General features: G+C 50.9%; 8 protein-coding genes across 8 annotated transcripts; 4 read left to right on the forward strand and 4 right to left on the reverse strand.

The window, feature by feature from the left end:
* On the forward strand, positions 1–1,627 carry P152DRAFT_405659 (uncharacterized protein; the record flags this gene model as incomplete). Its single annotated transcript, XM_033676826.1, has 1 exon — positions 1–1,627. A coding segment is annotated over one exon (1,627 nt), but the record flags the coding sequence as incomplete, so codon positions are not given.
* Positions 1,628–1,779: 152 nt separating this feature from the next.
* Positions 1,780–2,610, reverse strand: P152DRAFT_497883 (uncharacterized protein; the record flags this gene model as incomplete). The annotated part of the gene is made up of 1 exon (XM_033682274.1): positions 1,780–2,610. One exon carries the CDS (start codon positions 2,608–2,610, stop codon positions 1,780–1,782), a length of 831 nt encoding a protein of 276 aa, XP_033529957.1.
* An 861-nt stretch (positions 2,611–3,471) lies between these two features.
* P152DRAFT_462600 (uncharacterized protein) lies at positions 3,472–4,547 on the reverse strand. Its single transcript, XM_033680383.1, has one exon. It carries the CDS (start codon positions 4,418–4,420, stop codon positions 3,530–3,532), a length of 891 nt encoding a protein of 296 aa, XP_033529958.1. The 5' UTR covers positions 4,421–4,547; the 3' UTR covers positions 3,472–3,529.
* A 642-nt stretch (positions 4,548–5,189) lies between these two features.
* On the forward strand, positions 5,190–7,445 carry P152DRAFT_477360 (catalase; the record flags this gene model as incomplete). The annotated part of the gene is made up of 2 exons (XM_033681578.1): positions 5,190–5,423; positions 5,472–7,445. The coding sequence occupies 2 exons, from the start codon at positions 5,190–5,192 to the stop codon at positions 7,443–7,445; spliced, it is 2,208 nt and encodes a 735-aa protein (XP_033529959.1).
* A 134-nt stretch (positions 7,446–7,579) lies between these two features.
* Positions 7,580–8,042, reverse strand: P152DRAFT_222718 (uncharacterized protein). Its single transcript, XM_033674502.1, has one exon. It carries the CDS (start codon positions 7,996–7,998, stop codon positions 7,714–7,716), a length of 285 nt encoding a protein of 94 aa, XP_033529960.1. The 5' UTR covers positions 7,999–8,042; the 3' UTR covers positions 7,580–7,713.
* Positions 8,043–8,700: 658 nt separating this feature from the next.
* Positions 8,701–9,155, forward strand: P152DRAFT_405596 (oleate-induced peroxisomal protein; the record flags this gene model as incomplete). Its single annotated transcript, XM_033676820.1, has 2 exons — positions 8,701–8,914; positions 8,992–9,155. The coding sequence occupies 2 exons, from the start codon at positions 8,701–8,703 to the stop codon at positions 9,153–9,155; spliced, it is 378 nt and encodes a 125-aa protein (XP_033529961.1).
* Positions 9,156–9,321: 166 nt separating this feature from the next.
* Positions 9,322–11,323, reverse strand: P152DRAFT_462604 (adenosine deaminase family protein). The gene is made up of 3 exons (XM_033680384.1): positions 11,184–11,323; positions 10,235–11,119; positions 9,322–10,178 (listed from the first exon to the last, which is right to left on the reverse strand). Exons 1-3 carry the CDS (start codon positions 11,311–11,313, stop codon positions 9,457–9,459), a joined length of 1,737 nt encoding a protein of 578 aa, XP_033529962.1. The 5' UTR covers positions 11,314–11,323; the 3' UTR covers positions 9,322–9,456.
* Positions 11,324–12,806: 1,483 nt separating this feature from the next.
* Positions 12,807–14,222, forward strand: P152DRAFT_405610 (alpha/beta-hydrolase; the record flags this gene model as incomplete). The annotated part of the gene is made up of 8 exons (XM_033676822.1): positions 12,807–12,957; positions 13,003–13,243; positions 13,378–13,505; positions 13,556–13,685; positions 13,734–13,841; positions 13,889–13,959; positions 14,043–14,094; positions 14,147–14,222. The coding sequence occupies 8 exons, from the start codon at positions 12,807–12,809 to the stop codon at positions 14,220–14,222; spliced, it is 957 nt and encodes a 318-aa protein (XP_033529963.1).
* Between the last annotated feature and the right edge of the window lie 1,830 nt (positions 14,223–16,052).

Consider the following 16,052-nt stretch of genomic DNA (forward strand, 5'->3'; position numbering starts at 1 on the left):
AAACGGCTCGCCAACGCCGGAACGAATTCCGAAGACTATAATCTTTATAGACTCCCGACGTGATATCCAAAAATGTGCGGAATGTCTGCGAGGCTGGCTACAGAAACTCTCAGCTGGGGCCGTCGGGGCCCACGACTGCAAGCAGATTATCCAGGTCTACCATTCACACACCACTCCAAACGACAAGAATGCTATATACGACCAGTTTTCCAAAGCGGACTCTAAGATCCGAATTATGGTGGCCACAGAATCATTAGGAACGGGGGTAGATCTCTCGGATGTCACACGAGTTGTCCAATACGGCTTCCCTCTGGAACGACTCTTATGCGTCCTTATCCAACGATTTGGCCGTGCAGCTAGGATGGCTGGCATTAAAGGAGAGGCCATCTTCTTGGTGGAAAGTTGGGCGATAGGTGACAGGATCTTATCGACAAGACCGGCGCTTCTATCCAGAACTCAGACGCCGTCGTGTTTAAGACGGCCTTCCAACACGAGCCGGTTAGCTCAGTCGTACTCTGCTGATCCAGGAGTGGGCGGTGACATCCTAGATGATGAATCGGATATTGCCGTAGACGCCATTAAATATGATATACCAGGAGAGCAGCACCGACGCAAAACGGAGAGAGAACGCCGAACAGACCTACACGATGACTGTCCGGCGCTATTCAATCTTGTTAATCGATCCGCATGCCTACGCCGAATCCTAATGGATTGGCTACAAGAGAGTCTATCGGATCCAGCATCTAGGTTACCGGCTCCTGAACCGCAGGAGTGCTGTAATGTCTGTAACCCAGATCTGGCGCGGGCGGTACCTTTCCCATGGGATACCACAACTGGTCTTCGTAAGCCCCAGACTGGAACGGCATCCGGCGCATTTTATGACCGCCTGACCCTCTGGGGAGATAACGTTGTGAATTCGGCACATCGGATGATGAAGCCAGAACTCTCAGCACGGTTATTCGCGCCGAAGGAAGAGTGGATATCAATATCGAGAGAGTATACGAACATCCGCTCGGCTGCTGAGTTGGAGAAGTTTACGAAATCGGCTTGGATGAAAGACCATTCCCATGAGCTGTTCGAAGAGTTCAATAAAATCAAGTCCTATGTAGTGAGGAACTGGCCCGGACGCTATACACCAGGAACCGCAGCGGCAGCTCAAGTTCTAATACGAAGGGCGCCATTCGAACACGCTCATCCCACAGTCGAACAGCAAGTATCTCAACACAGAGGTCGGAAGAGAAGATTGTCTATAGAAGCAGAGACTCTGATAACTCCTGATCAGGAACGAAGAGTATTACTCGCGCGTGAGCGAGAAGAGTACGTTTCCTCGCTAGAGCGGATCATTGCTCAGGCAAGGGAGGTGTCAGCCTCGTGCTCTTCCCATCTACCTACCCTACCAATGACCATAGTATCAGCGAACTCGTCATTTACATCTATGGGTAGGTTGATGACATCTACAAACGTAGATTATTCTTCTGCTAGGTCAGGTGTTCTCGAAGACGGCGAGAATGAGGTATCAGGTGTAATTGATGGTAATCGGGCCTTGAAACGTCCCATATTAACCCGGGGGGGGGAAGTAGAAACGAAACGGGTCGTCCTCGGCGTTCTAGACTCTAACGCAAGGTGAAGCCCTCGCAACAAGAAAGGGAATAATAGCCGCTACAACCACAGCGAGTGGACATTATAGATAGGTTACTCTGACTCGACGTCCGAAGGTAAACCCCATTCATGGGCTACATCTCTGTCTGCCAAGGGCTGGCGACGTCTGTTAGCACGAGACTAGAAACTCCATGAGCATGCGCATACCAATATCGCCATCGTGTCGCTATTAGGATCTAAATCAGCCGTGGCTCCTCTCCTCTCATAAGGTGGTACGACTATTCGATCTTCATCTCTTATGACCTTTGCATTAAACACCTCCAATTTTTGAGTTGCTACTCTTCCGAGCCCGATCGTATGTATGTCTGGTGCTTGATGTCTTGCCTCCCTGCCGCCGTCATAAAATTTAATCGAGTCGCATGCCAGCTCAAAGGCTAATGTATGAATATCATCCATCGCGGAGGGCACAGAATGTGTGGAGTTGCCCTTCCGGGCGAATGCGTCCTCTACTGCCCTGCGTAGACAAACAGTATATTCTGCCGTTAATGAGGTAGTCTTGAACAGAGCATCCAATCCGAAAGTCGACGTTCGACGGGCCCAAAGCTCTCTTTTCAGCTCCAGGTTCAGATATTCAAGGCTACGATCGACTTCTTGCCAGGTGTCCCGACAGCCATGCGGGTTAACGAGGCTATTCGAGAGTATTGCGCGCCGAAGCTCCTTGTCACAAGCTTTGGTGCTAGTGAGCCGCTTTAGATAGAGCATTTCGAATGCGTAGTTTGATTGTCCAGTCCCCTCGAAGTAAAAGCAACAGACACCAATGACTCGGTCGATGAGTCCTATATCTCCGTTTTTGATGCCGTACTTCAAGGTCTTGTACACAACCATTTGTTGAAGGTATCGAGCATGACTAAGGAACTCCTCATCGACTGTATTGTTGGTATGCTTCTCCTTCGATGGTCGCCAGGCTTCCGGCTCAAATGCGGATCTGCGAACATCCTCCACCAGTTCCATGAACCCTCTAGTATCCATGTTCCGAATTGCCTTGTCAACCCCCTCTTGATCGGAGATATCGATGCCGTACTGCTCGAGGCGAGTATAAAGTAGTCCAACAACTCGAGCGTCGAAACTGTGAAGCACTAGCTCTTCTAGAACCTGAAAAGCTGCACGGTCCGCTGGAATATTCTTTCGTCCCCAGAAGTTGATGTTGTGATAGAGAGTTGAAGCGTCCTGTTGCTCCATGTTTCCGTAATGTGTCTTTTGCATGAGCCATAGAAAATTCATACGCAGGTGAAAGAGAGCAGCGACTCCTATCAGCCAGTCTTTTCTATCATACGCCATAGACGCGTCGACTTGCTCAGCCTGCATAGATCGGATAAGTGAAGAGGTTTTTTGATCGCCAAACGCCAAGAACAGACGGTTGTCGAATTCTTTATTATCTAGTTGGAATTGGTGCTTGTAGATGCTCTCTATAACCTCGTAGGAGCCATCTAGAGTACCTTCGTTGAAGAGAATCGGACCGAGCGTCTTGCTGTCTGTCTTTCGAAGCTCGAGTAACTCGACTGTTGGCATAGCGGGGTAAGGTATACCGGACGTAGAGAAGATAGATTTGATCGCGAGTGGATATACCGATCGAATTGCCTCCGCTATAAAGTAGGTATCAATCTTGGCGGCGGTCTCGTCATATACTGCTGCACCAGGAGAGTATAGAAGATCCTCTATTGTAAGTGGAACCTCGCGGTGCAGCATTGACTGCTTTAAACCACCAGAGGGGATATCGGCGCCTCTGAAAACCTTTCCCGTTGTCACAGAGCGCATTTCTGCGTGATTTGAAATGAGCTGGTGCTTAATACCTTCTCGATAGTCGAAATTGTCATACACAACACAGGCATCTAGTTGCTGACCATATCGACGGACCGTTCCCTAGTTGCAATCAGTCGACGTCTATGCTGAGAGGCGGTGAAGATGCCTTTGCTTGTTCTGCCACGGTTTCGAGATGTCTGTGGACTCCCTTGTAGCCTTCACAAACCCCAAACTGGTGAAGAAGATCGAGGATACGCCGTTTCACGCCATTTGAGTGCAGAAAGGCACCAAATACGCGGGGAAACTTGTTGCTCCCTTCCGACGCCCGAGAATAGCAGAGAATCGACGTGATTATCGCAATCCTGTGGTTGAATTTGACAGGGTCCCGTAGTGATCGATCTTTTCTCTCTCTCTTGGGCGCCATGATGCCATTAAGCAATCCACATAGAAGAGGAGCATGAGTGTTAACTTGCTCGTACATCTGCCCAAACTGCATATCGCCCAGTATACGCTCGTAGTCCTCGACTTTCTGTCCCTCTGGCTCTTTCTCCCTTCCCATGCCGGCAGGTGAAGTTCTCTCTTGGACACGGTCGACTTGGTAGGCACTAAACATACCTCCGGCTTCTTCCAGTGCCTTCATTTCCTTCCTCAGACCCTTTATAGTGACAATTCCTGTCGCACCAGACGCGGGGTGTTCTTGCAGCGCGTCTAAGACCTCTGGTTGACCGTAGACGGCCTCGGCGAGCCGTTTGGCACGCGTGGCAGGGCGCTCTCCATAACCACCAGACCCTTGAGTCGTCGCGTAGACATGGATAAATTCTCGTAATGTAATTTTTTTTTTCCGCATGAATTGGCATATCTCGTTTACTCTCTGCGCTTTACTGCGTCTTTGAGACCTTCTTACTTTCTGACGAGGTGCATTAGATGTGTTTGAAGCAGCAATATGCCGAGGACTTGGAGCGGGAGGCAAGATGGGCGGGTTCAACCGCGCACTCTGACGACGCTGGTTTTGGGCCGACATGGCCCAAAATTCAATCAATTATGGAAAAAGCCCAGAGGAATCGAATGGATGTATTCAATTGATGATGCACCATGTGGTTGTGGATAAAAATGGAGTTAAAGATGGTCTTCTATTTGGCATGAAAGTTCACGGCACACGCCGAAATAGGTGGACAGAATCCTCAGGCTATTTGTTCGAGGAGCACATGTGACTTACCGATTAGGTATAGTCCGCTCCGGTGCCTTGGCACGACCACAAATAGCCTGAGCTTGCTGAGGTAATCCTGGTGTGGCGCTAGGTCACGTGCAAGCCTGAGGTGGTTAGGACAACAAACAAACTAATGACGTAATGATGTAGCGGAGCGGATCTTCAACATCGATGGATGATGTGCGGAATAATCGACACTCGTGCTGTGTAGTCTAGACATAGATGGCTACACTACGTACTTAACTGTAATATTCGTATAAATATCTGAGTATCCCACCAATCATCTGGTTTGCTTAGCAAACCCACTGATGTCAGAATCACGTCAAGTCCAAAGCCGGCGAGCGATCGAAGCTAACATGCCGAATTGGAGACTCGGAGCTCCATCCTTGGATAAGGAAATTGATGATGTAGTCAATCATCGTCGATGATGCTGTCATTGCGAATCAGGCTTTCCGAATACCAATCGCACTTCAAGTGCTACCTACTCCCCCCTTAAATCGTGGCGCTCTGGTCAATTCACGTCTTAAACCTATTCCTGCTTCCTTTAGTGTCCATCCAATCTTACATGCAAGCTGTTTCAGCTATGACAGGAGAATTACTGAAGAGTGGCCTTGAAAAGGCCGAGATGATGGTGGGCGGGGAGCAGAACGCGAAGCTTGCCCAGTTCAAGGTGAACACTAAAGATGTCACCTCAGGGAACGGTGTCATCACCTCCGACTATGGCGTGAAGCAGGTCAATACGGACGACTGGCTGAAGGTCGTGAACGAAAATCATACTGGTCCTGCGCTTCTTGAGGATCCATTCGCAAGGGAGAAGGTATATCTACAACTAGTCCAGCGTGCCAAGTTCCTAACACGGTGAAAGATCCATCGCTTCGATCACGAACGAATCCCGGAGCGTGTTGTCCACGCTCGTGGTTCTGGAGCCTTTGGGACCTTCCGCCTCCTCGAGAGCGCACAGGATGTGACAAGCGCAGGTATCCTAACAGACACGTCTCGAGAGACCCCACTGTTTATACGCTTCTCTACCGTGCTTGGTTCTCGCGGATCCGCCGACACCGTCCGGGATGTTCGCGGGTTTGCCGTCAAGTTCTATACCCAAGAAGGCAATTGGGACATTGTGGGCAACAATATACCCGTATTCTTCATCCAAGATGCGATCAAGTTCCCCGACGTCATCCACGCCGGCAAGGCCGAGCCGCACAATGAGGTCCCCCAGGCGCAAACTGCGCATAACAACTTCTGGGACTTCCAGTTCATGCATACGGAGGCGACGCATATGTTCATGTGGACGCAGAGCGATCGGGCCATCCCCAGGAGCTTCCGAATGATGCAGGGATTTGGCGTCAATACGTACACGTTGATCAATAGCGAGGGTAAGAGACACTTTGTCAAGTTCCATTTCGTTCCGGAACAGGGCGTCCACAGTCTGGTGTGGGATGAGGCTCAGAAAATTGGTGGGCAGGACCCTGACTTCCACCGCAAGGATCTGTGGGACGCCATCGAAGCTGGCGCGTACCCGAAGTGGAGGTTTGGCATCCAGGTCATTCCGGAAGCCAATGAGCACGAGTTCGATTTCGACATCCTTGATGCCACCAAGATCTGGCCGGAAGACCTTGTGCCTGTCCGGTTCATTGGCGAGATCGAACTCAACCGTAACCCGGACGAGTTCTTCCCTCAGACTGAACAGATCGCGTTCTGCACCAGTCACGTGGTCCCGGGCATCGGTTTCTCGGATGATCCCTTGTTGCAAGGGCGGAACTTCTCGTACTTCGACACCCAGCTCTCACGTCTTGGCGTCAATTGGCAAGAACTGCCCATCAATCGACCCATCTGCCCGGTTCTGAACCACAACCGAGATGGGCAAAGTAGGCATACGATCACCAAGGGCACGGTGAACTATTGGCCAAACCGCTTCTCTGCTGGACCGCCGGCTGAGAAGTCGGATCCGACGTCGTATGTCGATTATCCTCAGAAGGTCGAAGGGATCAAGGTTCGCACTAAGTCAGCCAAGTTCAAGGAGCACTTCAACCAAGCACAGCTCTTCTACAACTCCCTCTCACCCCCGGAGCAAGCCCACATCCAATCCGCACTGTCCTTCGAGCTGTCCCATTGCGACGACCCGACAGTCCATGAACGCCTGTGCCAGCGTCTGGCCGATATCGACCTGGGCCTGGCTCAGCGGGTCGCCCAGACCGTCGGGTCGCCGGCACCCCAAAAATCAAACCACCCGAACCACGGCAAGAAGACGATCCATCTCTCCCAAACCGAATTCCCAGGCTCCAACACGATCCCGGCACGAAAGATCGCGTTGCTTATCGCGAACGGCTTTGACAGTACGGTGTATCAGACCATCGAAAAGGCGTACAAGGCGCTTGGTGCCTTGCCAACTCCAGTCGGCCCAGTTCGTACTCCCATCCAGCCCGCCTCAGGGTCTGCGGTGCAACCCATCCACCACCTGGAATCGGCACGTAGCACGCTCTTTGACGCGGTTATTCTCATTGGCGGCAACGAATCCTACCAGGCGACACTTTCCAACAACGGGCGTGCCGTGCACTGGGTACGTGAAGCGTTCGGACACTGCAAGCCTGTCGGCGCGATCGGCGGAGCCGGCATTGCGATCCTCAAAACGGCGGTGGGGACGGTGCAGCAGGTGCAGATTGCCCAGGGATCGAGCGTGCTGGAAAGCTTCGGAGTTGTCACGGCAGGGGAGCAAGCGACACTTGGAGACGAGATGATGAAGCAAGGTTCCTTCATGACGACCTTCACGCAAGTTCTGGCTAAGCATCGTGCTTGGAATCGAGAGACGGAAGGCTTGACGACGATGGTGGCATATTAGGCATTGGGCGAAGAGCTGATCGTTAGCAAATCGTGTACCTACCAATTTCATGAGTGTGTAATGCGAAGTCGTGACATGGAGACTTTAACCATGTTTCTCTGCGTTCGAAACTCGCGAGTAGTAGAAGTATGGTGTGACCATTCCCATCAGTATGCAAAACCGGCGATTACGACACGTAAGCTGGCGCGGACACGCGATTCTCATAAACATTTCAAAGCAAGATGAGAAGTTGATGAGTGAGGAGCCATATAGGATCAGATGTCGTCGCTCAGGAAGTTGGGATGTAGTCAAATCGTGTCGGAGTCGACATCACTGTCCATTCTCCGTGTCCGATGAACCTAACCCCAGTTGACCAGTTCCCATGGATGGACATCTGATCCGTGCAGTCGCCAAATCGCGCTTTCATGGACAACCTCGGCGCGCGAGTTGCAACAGGGCCTGGCATAGGTTCGGCGTGGAGAGGTGTTGAGCGACAAGAAACCAAAGACCACATGCAGGGAGGCTGGGACTGGGGTATAGGTATGGTATGGAATAGGGACTTATCAGTTGACATATGCGTGTATTTTGATTTGATCTATGGATGTGGATACTCTGTATCATGATGACTATCATCTCATTCATCTGGGACAGTTTTTAAGAAGGGAAGAATCATGAAGCACGTGCATTCGGGTCGGCATCTTTCGTCAACCGCTGAGCTTCACCAAACACCTTTCACATGCGAATCCCGTCGACGATGATGTTAGTTTCGGTTGCTCCTGTGTAAAGCCGTAATCTGTAATCTGTACGGAGTACAGACTGTCCTATTAGACTGTAATCCCGTAATCCCGCAACTACCTTAATACCTATCCAGTAGTGATCGGGCGCTGGTCTAGTGGTTACGGGTGGTATGTAATGGTAGACATCATCGCCGAATCCCCATTTTCCCCCATGCAAATCATCCCATGCCACCCCCCATGACATCGGACTTCCCCATGCCGCCTTGCCATTAATATAACCTCGTCGGCTCCCTGTGACAGTCGTAACTCGTAGGTAGCTAGGAACTACGCGTACCGGTAGCGATTCGCTTAACTAGTTTCCCCTCCCTTTAAGACCACCGCCATCACCGTGCCTGCTTCATCAGTATCTTCCGTTCCTTTCCCATATCCATCCTCTCATTCCTCCGGTCTCCATCCCAGCTCCCACATCAACCCATATCTTCGATATCCTCCCTTCTCACCGCCCATTCGAACCGTCCCTCCGACTGAACTTCATCACCATGTCTCTCGCCGATCCCGCCTTCCCGTCCTCTGCGGCCTTCGACGCCATCAACTCGGCCCTGCAATCCGACGACGCCGAGCGGAAAGACGCCATCAAGAAGACCGGCGTCGTCTTCGCCTTCACCATCAAGAACGCTGACGGAAAGGTCGAGAGCTGGAACATCGACTTGAAGGAGAAGGGTGTCGTGTCCAAGGGCGTCGGGAAGCCGAATGGTGAGCACTCTTCCACGATCCGTTCACCACGACAATGGGGCCGCACGAGAGCAGGGCTAACGATTGTTTCCTTCTAGTCACCCTCATCCTCTCCGAGAAAGACTTCGCCGGCCTCCTCTCCGGAAAGGCCAACGCACAGAAGCTGTTCATGTCAGGAAAGCTCAAGGTCAAGGGCGACGTGATGAAGGCCACGAAACTGGAGCCGGTGCTGAACAAGGCCCGGACGAAGGCGAAGTTGTAAATGTGCGTGTAATTATAGACTGCGCGGTTGGGTTTGGGAGGACAATATGCCCGGCAGTATGTGCGGTTCAATGGACCCGATGCCACAGGTGTTTTGTTTAGGTTGTCTGTCCACGTCCCATACGGATGAGAGAACGGCGCTACTGTACGAGTATTCGAAGTATGGGATTCAAGAAACTCCTTATGTCATTACTTCCAGCTGCTATGGCGGCGTTGAGCCTATATCCATTCTAGAATACCCTTTTGAAGTGTGTTGAATGTGACTAGTCATCACCAAAGCTCTCGCGACCCGATTTCGCGCTCTATTCCGCCGGATCGGTGTTTTCATCCACCCCATACTCGTCCACGATCCACTGGCAAAACCGCTCCCACTTGACCATCCACTCCTTCAACCGCTCGGCTCGGACGCCCGTCCCCATGGCGCCCTCTCGCAGCTGCTTCTGCCACTCCTTCGCATCGCAATCGTCAAACGCCGCCCACCGGACGCTGTTCTCTGCCAGCGACCCCAGACCCGCCAGCCCCAGGTTCTCCCACCCCTGCAACGCCTGCCAGAAATCATGCGTCATCCCGCTGGCGCCCTGCCCGAGGATTGCCGGGTCGTCGTTGCAGAGCGACGCGGGTACTCCTTGGGCGAGCAGGGCCGGCAACGGGTGCTGGAGGATCGAGGCGGTCAGGCGGAGGATCTCGTTGCTGATGGGACAGGTCTCGATCAGGATCTTCTTGTTCTTCACGAGGTCGATGAGGAGGGGGTGCTTGAACAGGGAGAAGCCGTGGCCGATGCGTCGCGTGCCGAGGGCGATGGCATCGAACAGGTTGTGGTCGGTAGCGCCGCCGGACGAGTTCGTCTCGCCGGCGTGGAAGAAGAAGGGGACGTCGAGGCCTTGTTCCGCGCAGGATTTGCGGAACCAGAAGAGTTCGGGGGTGAGGTCGTCCAGGGTCCTTCCAGGATCTTCTTGGCCGACGAGGTCGTAGCCAGCGAGGAGTTCGGGGTACTGCTTCTTGATTTCAATGCACTCCTTCATGGCTAGCGAACACATCAGTTCCGTATTCCAGGTTGCAGTGAAGTAGAAGATGACTTACAATCGACGACGGCATATTTATCGAAGGACCGAATGGTGGTCCAGATGAATCTGGCGCCCCAAAAGTCCTTGCCAACGTCTGAGCTCTTGAACTTGTCCAACTCTTCTTGGGTAATTCGGAACAGCTCGCTATAGCCCTTTTCCGGCTCGTTCTTCCCTTCGCAGAGAAATGGGGAGACAAACGTCGAACGCATATCCACGTACTGCACGCCGTCTTCCACGAGCTCCGCCCAGAATTTCTGGAGGAACTTTCGGTATATGGGCTCGTAGAAGGCCAGGTTCCCCAGGACGAGAAACGTCGAGGTGAATTTTCTCCATATCTCATTGAGTCCGTGGTGGTGCAGTAAGGACTCCTGTGGAGTGACTGTGCCGCGGTCTACGAGCCACGCGACGAACCCATCACGTCCTCCTTCGGGGAAGCTGTCCGCTGCAGCGGAGGCGGGAACCACCGAATTCGGTGTGTATTCCGCAGTCCAGATGGACTTGTCAGACGAGAGATCGGTTTCCCCAGGCTGGAACACAAAGTTCAATGGTCCCTTCACCCGCTCCTTCGCCGTGGACAGCTTCCCCGGCGAACTGAAGAACAGACAGCCCGTCTCCAGAGCCTCCCGAACTAACCATTCAACATCGACCATGGCCTGTAGATGACAATGTAGGAGCGTCCCTTTTGGCATCTTCTTGACAATGGACCATAGCTTGCTCTGCTTCTCCATTCGCTCTTTTGCCAGCATGAACATCATGCCCGGGTAAATGTCCCCTTCTCCTTGCCCTAGCGAGTCCTCGTAGTCCCGCGTCCATAGCGTCTGTTGCTCTTCGAAGCGGATCTGGTCGACGATGGCGCATGCTTCACGTGCGGCTGGGGAGAGATTCTCGCGGAACCAATGGTCTGCCCTCCAGCAAAGAGATGTCGTCAGAGGGCTACGGTGTGCTATAGGATCGACTTGACGCACCACTTCGTTGCTTGTTTTCCTGTTCTATTAACGCATCTCTACTCTGATAGTATTTTTGAATGAAAGGATCATGCAGCTGAGGAAATCCTATAGACTCGGCCCATTCCTTCTCGTCGACTGGTTCTGGCATGATGGATTCGCGACAACCAGGTGTTCCAGGTGTTCCAGCGAAAGTGTTGTGAGGCCACGAGAGATCTGCTGTCATGTACAGTCAGAAATCGAGAAAAGCCTGCGATATAAACCCCGTACAGGGTTACATATAATAGTTACATGCGACACCGAAGTCCGAGAAGGGCAACGGGATGGGGGCAGGGGTGTAGGTAGGGAGCAGTTAAGCACAGTAACTTAGTACTGTGTACAATTGGCTACTAAGTACTTAAGTACTTACTCACACTGTTAGTCTGTTACACACAGTAACTAGCCGACGTAGCCGTACAGTCTTCAGAACAGGAGGAGATACCTAAGACCACGATAGGACTAATTAATGGGACAGCTGAGGATGGACTGGAGGGAGTGAGCAGTGCGGGGAACGTCAAGGTCAGGACGTCAGGTCTTGACATGAATAATGTTGAATCTTGTCCTTCCACTTGGGTTGACTATGGTTCGAGTCATTTCTGATCATTTCCATGTGACCAACCGAACCACTGCGTTTGTTGATGCGTTTGTTGATGCATTTGTTGAACTGCGTTTGTTGACTTCACCCGGCAGCTTGATTTCCTTAATATTTCTTCCTTCAGAATTCCTTCAAGTCTAAAGTATTTCCATTTTCCATCTTTCATCTTCCATCTTTGCCAATCTCTATCTGCTGTGTGCTATGTTAAGCTGGTAGTCATTATATATTCGTAGTCCACCTTGATTAGTTAACGGCTTTATGATTTATTCGAAGGAAGTATTGTCGTAGGAGGAACTACGAGTCGTTTCAAAGTGTGCGGCGAATGATGGACTGAGTAGCATTTTCTTTATCGGTAACTAGACAGTAGACATTCAAACACAGGGTAGTCAGTGTCAAGGATACTTTATCTAAGAGGAAATTGAAGAGACACTCTTGTGACTCGAAACCCTTTTTGATGCTATCAGTCATGGTATGATCCATATATGATTTCTCTCGTTTTCCTAAGACTCACAGAAGTGTGCCCTCTCTGCCTAAGCAAGACCTCACCCACATCAACAGACTAGAAATCGAAGCCGGCCAAAATGCACAATACTTAAGGACTTAGGATTTGGCTTCGTCCCGGTAGGCGAAGTTGAAAGACCTATCTCCGCCTTCTCGACTCCCTTGAGCTGCCTCACCAAACCGGGTACACAATACAAAGCCTTCATCTTTAGAGAGGCAAACTAAGGTAACGCTTAATGGATTTCGAAGTCTTGGGGAATATTTTATGGTCAATGAATGTTGTCTTCGCAACCAGGTTTGGTAGAGGATGACATGGTTCAACGATACGCGATGTCCTCTACCCATGCCGATCTCTCAATCTCTGCTCCCCTTATTACTTCGTACCACTTACTGTACTGCAGTGACGATGCAACTATGACTGTGATCTTCTCTCCCTTCTAACTACCCAAGATTCTATCGCTGTGCAATTTGATTTCTTATATACGGCATGGATGAGATATTGAGACGCCATGGGATATTTTCGCCTGGCGTTGACGGGTCGCGTCGCACGACGTCAATGGCGATACTTCAGCACAAGCCGACGATTAATGAGAGATCCACAACTGGAAGAATATGACCGTATGTTCCAAAATGAATTTGGGTCATTAAAGGACAAATACGGTAGGGACGCCCGACCGATTGCCCGCTCATTGCTAACGGGACTAGATGCACCGAAACATCCGATTGTGCTTGCACACGGTCTCTTAGGGTTCGACGAACTTCGCCTCGCTGGCTCTTTTCTGCCAGGGATTCAATACTGGCGAGGAATCGTGAATGCGCTACGATTACAGAACATCGAAGTAATAACTACGGAAGTTCCGTCGTCGGGCTCAATTGAAGCACGAGCGGAAAAACTGGCTATGAGGATTGCGGAAAAGGCTGGAGGGAAGAGCGTGAACATCATCGCGTATGAAACATCAATCTTATCAGCTGTGTCTAGCGGAGCTGACAATCGACAGACACAGCATGGGGTAAGCAATTCCTTGAGAACTTTGAAGGCAGCCTCTGCTCCCATATACCGTCCTAATATCATCCGTAAAGGGGCTTGGACTCGAGGTACATGATCAGTAACTTAAAGCCCGAAAACGTTAAAGTCTTGTCCCTCACAACGATTGCTACACCACACCGTGGATCATCTTTTGCAGATTATCTTCACGAACAATTAGGCCGTAAGGAATAGCTACCTTACCAAACGTTATGTCTGCTAAACCGTCGCAAGCGATCCACTTCAAAAGACTTTCTCGAGTATTAGGCCAAGTTGGAATGGAATCGGGCGCATTCTCGCAGTTGACACAGAAGTATCTGATAGAAGAATTCAATCCAAAAACGCCGGATCGGGATGACGTCCGGTATGTCGTCCCTTGCTGCCATCAATCCGGAATGTTCTAATGGTATAGGTATTTCTCATATGGCGCATCACTTGAGCCCACGGTATGGTCTGTCTTCTGGTACTCGCACCGGATCATTAAGCAGAGGGAACAAGCGATGAATGATGGACTTGTCAGGTAAGCAAGCCCTTTCTCAGATTGCGCCTTTCTGACCTGCGCTCCAGCGTACCAAGCTCTCGATGGGGTAAATATCAAGGAACTTTGACAGGAGTTAGCCATCTTGATTTAATCAATTGTACGTCAAGAGCTTCCGCTGAATTCCGAAAACATACTCGCCCTGAGTCTCCCCTATGGATAAGCTATTGACAAATGGTGTAGGGACGAGCAGAGTGAAGGTTCTGTTTTGGCTCTTGACCGGTGTCAAGAGAAGGTTAGCTACCGAGCCCCTTTTACCATCCATTAACTACTCACAGTTCGTTCAGTTTCAATGCGCATGCATTATACCTTGAAATCGCTGGTACGATTATGCCTTACACGCTCCGCCTTGTCACACATTGATTTGAATCCAGATATGCTCGCGAAAGAAGGCTTGTAACGCAGGAAGGTTGACACGGTTTCTCGTCCTATAATTCCTACAATGCGCTTGGTAAGATGTCTTATAAACTGGGGAGTCCTTCCGTGCAATGGTCAGCTCCAAGTTAGCGTGCCTCCCCTTGGTTCAATACACTGCGGATCGGACAGTGCACTGCAAGTTTTGGATTGAGCAGGGACTTTAAGCGGAGAACAGAAGTGCATAACAGCAGGAACTGGTTGTCACCTGAGTGGCTTTGTACTAGGGATATGCATCAAAAACCGCCAGAACTTACCCCACGGCTTGATGAGATGTCCAGAACAGCTGCCAGGCCACGACCAAATGGTTGATTCCTCTGTCTAAAACTTTATGGGCAGCAGATCAAGTATGTGAGCCTTAATCGTGGGTGAGCATTGGTTCAAGGCGCCAGAAGCGGTCTGGATGCATGCCCTTCTGCTGCCGCCAATTAGGCTCATGCTGCCCTGGCTCCGGGGCAACGTGGTGGTACACAGGCAAATTTATGTTGCCTGATTCACCGGAGAAAAGAGGAAATGAAATGTATCAGTGCCTTATAAATTTCGGAAAGGCTTCCAATGAACCGTTGCCACCTGGTTAGGCATATTTGCAGTTGTCACACGTCACTCAACTGGTTTTCCAACATCGGGATCGCAGACCATTCGCGCTTCTCGAGCAGTAATGTAATATTCTTGTAGATTCGGACGGAACACCGATCTTTTCGAGTGGTTGAACAGTAGCTTCAAACTCTGTAGCAGATGATTCGGAGCCCAGTTGATATGATATAAGTAAGACCTGCACTGGGCAACGATGAAAACTTAAGCCTTTCAAGAACTTCATCCAAGGCGGGTCAGATTTCCGCCACGGCGAAATTGATACACCTCCAGTCAGCCTAACTGCGGAAAACATAAAAACTTCCCCGACTAAATGATATTTGACGGGTGAGAGGGCTGTACATCTAGGTACCGCAAAGTCCCATATTGGAAACTGGTTTGGAGGCTCTGGGGATATGCTTCAGGGCCGGCGGTCTCGTCCACCCGGATTCGATTTCGAAGTTCCTAAGCAGGCAGTGTTATCCGGTAAAAAGGCAATTTGAGGGTGCTAGGAACACTGTTGACCGACCCCATAACGTCATCCAGCACTGAATGAAGTCAATGCTTGACACACACGACCTTCAGGGCCCGGTCAGTGACTCGAGTGCCACGGATGAAGAGACCACTAGTGAGTAGGAAAGAGTACATGAGCATTGCACACTAACCAAGATACACAGTTCCTATATACTCATTTCGGGTTGTCCGTGACCACTCCAGGCTGTGTGCGCAACTCTGGTGGCCTCCCCCTCTTTGAAACTCCTTCCAAGGACCCACCAAGGACCCAATGCAAATGGAGCTCAGCCTTAACAAATCACGGGCGACCCGGCATATCTGTATGCGGCCTCAGTGTACAGACCACGGCGAGGCTCTACCAGTGGGTGCCGAGGAGTGGTAGCTGTCCAAAATTGCGGTTAGTCAACACCAACCACTGATATGCTGGCGTTCAGAGACTCAATCTCGGAACTCACATCGGATGGAATGTCTCTGGAAGAGAGTCACCCTACTGCTATTTTATCAGCCTTAATGTCTGTGGATTGTCTGCCTAGCCATGGTGGATCCCATTTCTGGGGCGGACGTGGTTCCGAACAACTGCCAGGCGGACCCCCCTGAATGATGTGTCGGCGGGAAATTGCTTGGTTACAGCAGTTGTGGCTGTCAAACCGTTAGCCGTTGCACATCCGATAGCAGTTCAAAGACTATCCCCTGAAA

Source organism: Eremomyces bilateralis (genome assembly GCF_010015585.1).
Source record: "Eremomyces bilateralis CBS 781.70 unplaced genomic scaffold P152scaffold_37, whole genome shotgun sequence".
Taxonomy (NCBI): domain Eukaryota; kingdom Fungi; phylum Ascomycota; class Dothideomycetes; order Eremomycetales; family Eremomycetaceae; genus Eremomyces; species Eremomyces bilateralis.